The following is a 3198-nucleotide window of genomic DNA, read 5'->3' as shown; positions in this document are numbered from 1 at the left end:
AAAATCAGAAATGCATTCCTGAACATTCAAGAACTTCCTGGAAAAAGTTCAGCTGACATTGAGTCTTATGACTCTGCACTGCAATGGCCTAGAGACCTTCATTTGAACTGTTGGCAAAACTCTCCTTCAACTTATCCTTAAAAAAGAGTTAGGAAGATCCAGGCAACGGGAAATTTTCAGGTGCAGATACAGCAGCCTTGCCTAGCCTAATGCTTCCATATGTGTTGGAGTACAGCTTCCATAATCCCTAGCCAACATATGTGGATGATGGGAATTATAGTCCAATACTTGACAGGTGCCAGGTTGGAGAAGACTGCATTAGAGGGAAGGTCATCAAAGGTCAGTAAGAGATCATGCAAAGAAAGAGGGGTGCCTATCTTTTTTTTTTTTTTAAGGGCGCTCATGTGACTTTAATAACAGAAATTCAGCAGGCAGCAGTCTTAGTTGGCCATAGGATGGTTACACAGTTTTATTTGGGGTGGCGGTACAAGTAGCTCAAATTAGAATTAATAGGATGATGATGATGCTATTTGCACTGGAAATGTATATCTGATTGGGTGACCGTTACACATCATCATATAGGGAACAGATTTGTATAAAATTTGAATTGGGTAGTAATTGGACAGTACCAAAGTTTCATTCCACAGACTCAACCACCACTGGTGGAGACACACTAAATCTTCCCATTGCACAGGCACAAACACAACCTTAGTTCAACTTCTCCTCTTGTCAACCTGGGGTCCGCTACTGCACAAATACTGCTGAATAGGCATGGATATTTAACCACTGTCGTTTCAACAGAAATTCAATAGTCAACAAATCCATCACATTAATTTGCACAAGCCTCCTGTTATCAGATGCAGAGGGTCATTTAGGGGAATCACTGAGGCAGTGTCCTCAACACGCTTGCTGCACTCCAGGGTGGCAGCACCTTTGGCTGCAGAGATTCACTTCAGGTTGCCGGGGAAGTGTGGGTGCTGGTTCGGCATGGCTTCACCAGGTGACATCCATAGCTGTGGGGACAAGGTGGGACGCAAACAGGAGGCAGCAACACGTTTTTAAGAAAATGTGGCACTTAACTGGACACTTTACAAGGAAAACTGTCACAAGTTAATGCACAAGGCCTCATCCTCCAAGACAGAGAGTGTCTTGTTCTATTTCACGACAACCGATGGGGTAGGGTAGTTCTCAGCACCCAAAAGGATGACATCATGTCTCTCACGGCTTTATGGAGGACCAGTAATTCCATTTATCCCTTCTTGCAGGAACAAAAAGAAAAAATTCAGCTAGCCTGACATTATAGGTTTTTAATGAGAGCAGAAAACTAAAAAACATATTTTTGCTGCAGAAATTAGACAGACAGATTGAGCGGAGAGGAACTGGGAAGGGGAACATGTCTGGTTTACTGTCATTTGCAGTTTTCTAGAAAGGAAAGGGATCTTTTGGCAGCACACAACTTTCCAAAGGAACTGCAGCTGTGTAGATATCCAAGAGATCCTTCAACTTTCCAAACAAATGCTACTGGCCAGTTATTTCTAAAGAGGCCCAACACTTACTGATGACCCAGTAGAATCCTGAAGTCAGAGGGACTCTTCGCCACTGCACGGCTAACAGTGACGGCTGTAGCATTTTTTACTGGAACTGCTGGTTCATCATGCAGCGGCTGAGTCCCTGCTTCACCCCACCCCATGCTCACATAAATAGCACAGTGATCTGGTAGAACACGTAAGTTGCGATCCTGTAAACAGGCTGCTTACATCTCAGTGATGGTAGTGGGAGTTCAGCAGCCAAACGATGTGTAGTTTTTGGAACCCAAGTCCGTATAATGTCCTCTGGATACATTCATCTTTTAAAACTGTTTACATAAAGTACAATTAGTAAATCGAGACTTCTGCTACACTGATTTCCATGGGCAAAATGTCCATTGGAAATGGCTTGATTCAATTTCATCTCTCACATGCACAAAACAAAATGGAAGGGGTTGTCATTTTATCTGTTGAAAGTGCCGTGCTTGTAATTCATAATAAGAATACCAATACCAATAAGAATAAAATACAATGGTTGCATTTAAGAAAATATTTCAAGGTTAGGATTTTCAGTGGCACCAGAGACAAACAACCGTCCAGCTTTCAGTGCTGGCTAGGCAGCAAATTCCCATAAGGCAGAAATCCTTCTCTTACATACCCCAAAGTAGTCCTATTTAACACAAGTGAAATTACACTAGAGTTTGGTCTGCAGCCTGAAGCACCCTTGAAAATCCAGCCTGAACAGGTTACATTTGAATTTGACATTTAAAAAAAAGGATCATGGAAAAACATTTACCACATTTTTTGTCAGATGCTGTTTGTCGGAGCAAGGCAGGGGTTTAAGTGCTTGAGGTATAGGAAGTTCCTGGATGCTTTCAGGAAAATGGGAGGGTGGAAGAATTTGGAGGATGGTTTGCATAGCTTGAAGATATAAAGATGCAGGTGTCTTCCCCACCAGGCTGTTGAACTTGTCCTCCCCTAGCAGGACTTTCCAGTGCTCTGGATGCTCTCGCAGGACCTTCTGCATCTTGAACTGGGGGTTCGGCATGAACAGCAAGAGGTAATCAAGGCAGAGCTTTTTGGATGCCACATTGACTTTGGAGTCCCACATCTGTTCCAGGATGACATCCAGTGGGGTGAGCCCTTTGCCATCCTTTATATGGGGAGAGGCCCCATTCCCAAGCAGGATGAGAACAGTCTCTGCCCTCAGGAGCTCGCAGGCAAGATGCAGAGGGGTCTTGCCATCTTCCAGGTGAAAGCAGCCGGTCCTGTTGATGTAGGAGTTCAGACTAGGCTGCTTGTGTGCGATGCTGATGATCAGCCCCAAGATGTCTCTCCTGTCGTAGGTTACAGCCATGGCTAAGTGAGGGGCAGAGGATGGGCAATAGCAGAAATGCTCCCCAGGGACTTTGAGAGCCTCCTCCGGAAAGTGAGACAGCAGATACTGAGCGTAAGGCAGGTGATTGTGCACCACTGCATAGAGCAGGGCTTCGGAGGGCGAGTAGGTCCTCTGGCTGGCATTTTCCTCCCAGTAAAAATACTCCATGGTCCTCATGTCTTCCAGCATCCACACAGGCTTGTGATCTCGAACAGCCTGGTAGAACATATAAGATAAGAACTTGCAGTGCCTGCTCTGGGCATCCTGTAAGCTGGCCTGGTTGCTACTGGCCAT

General features: G+C 45.0%; 1 protein-coding gene across 1 annotated transcript; it reads right to left on the bottom strand.

Moving 5' to 3' along the window:
• Window positions 1-2304: 2304 nt before the first annotated feature.
• On the bottom strand, window positions 2305-3198 carry LOC123033198 (ankyrin repeat domain-containing protein 9-like). Its single transcript, XM_044449667.1, has one exon. It carries the CDS (start codon window positions 3196-3198, stop codon window positions 2305-2307), a length of 894 nt encoding a protein of 297 aa, XP_044305602.1.

This window comes from Varanus komodoensis, unplaced genomic scaffold (assembly GCF_004798865.1).
Source record: "Varanus komodoensis strain SLA01 unplaced genomic scaffold, ASM479886v1 scaffold1, whole genome shotgun sequence".
Taxonomy (NCBI): domain Eukaryota; kingdom Metazoa; phylum Chordata; class Lepidosauria; order Squamata; family Varanidae; genus Varanus; species Varanus komodoensis.
Note: the sequence above shows the minus strand (reverse complement) of the source record. Positions and strands in the feature narration are given on the sequence as shown.

Coding starts and splice junctions, on each gene's coding strand:
- LOC123033198 (XM_044449667.1), bottom strand. CDS start 3,198: ATGGCCAGTAGCAACCAGGCCAGCTTACAGGATGCCCAGAGCAGGCAC.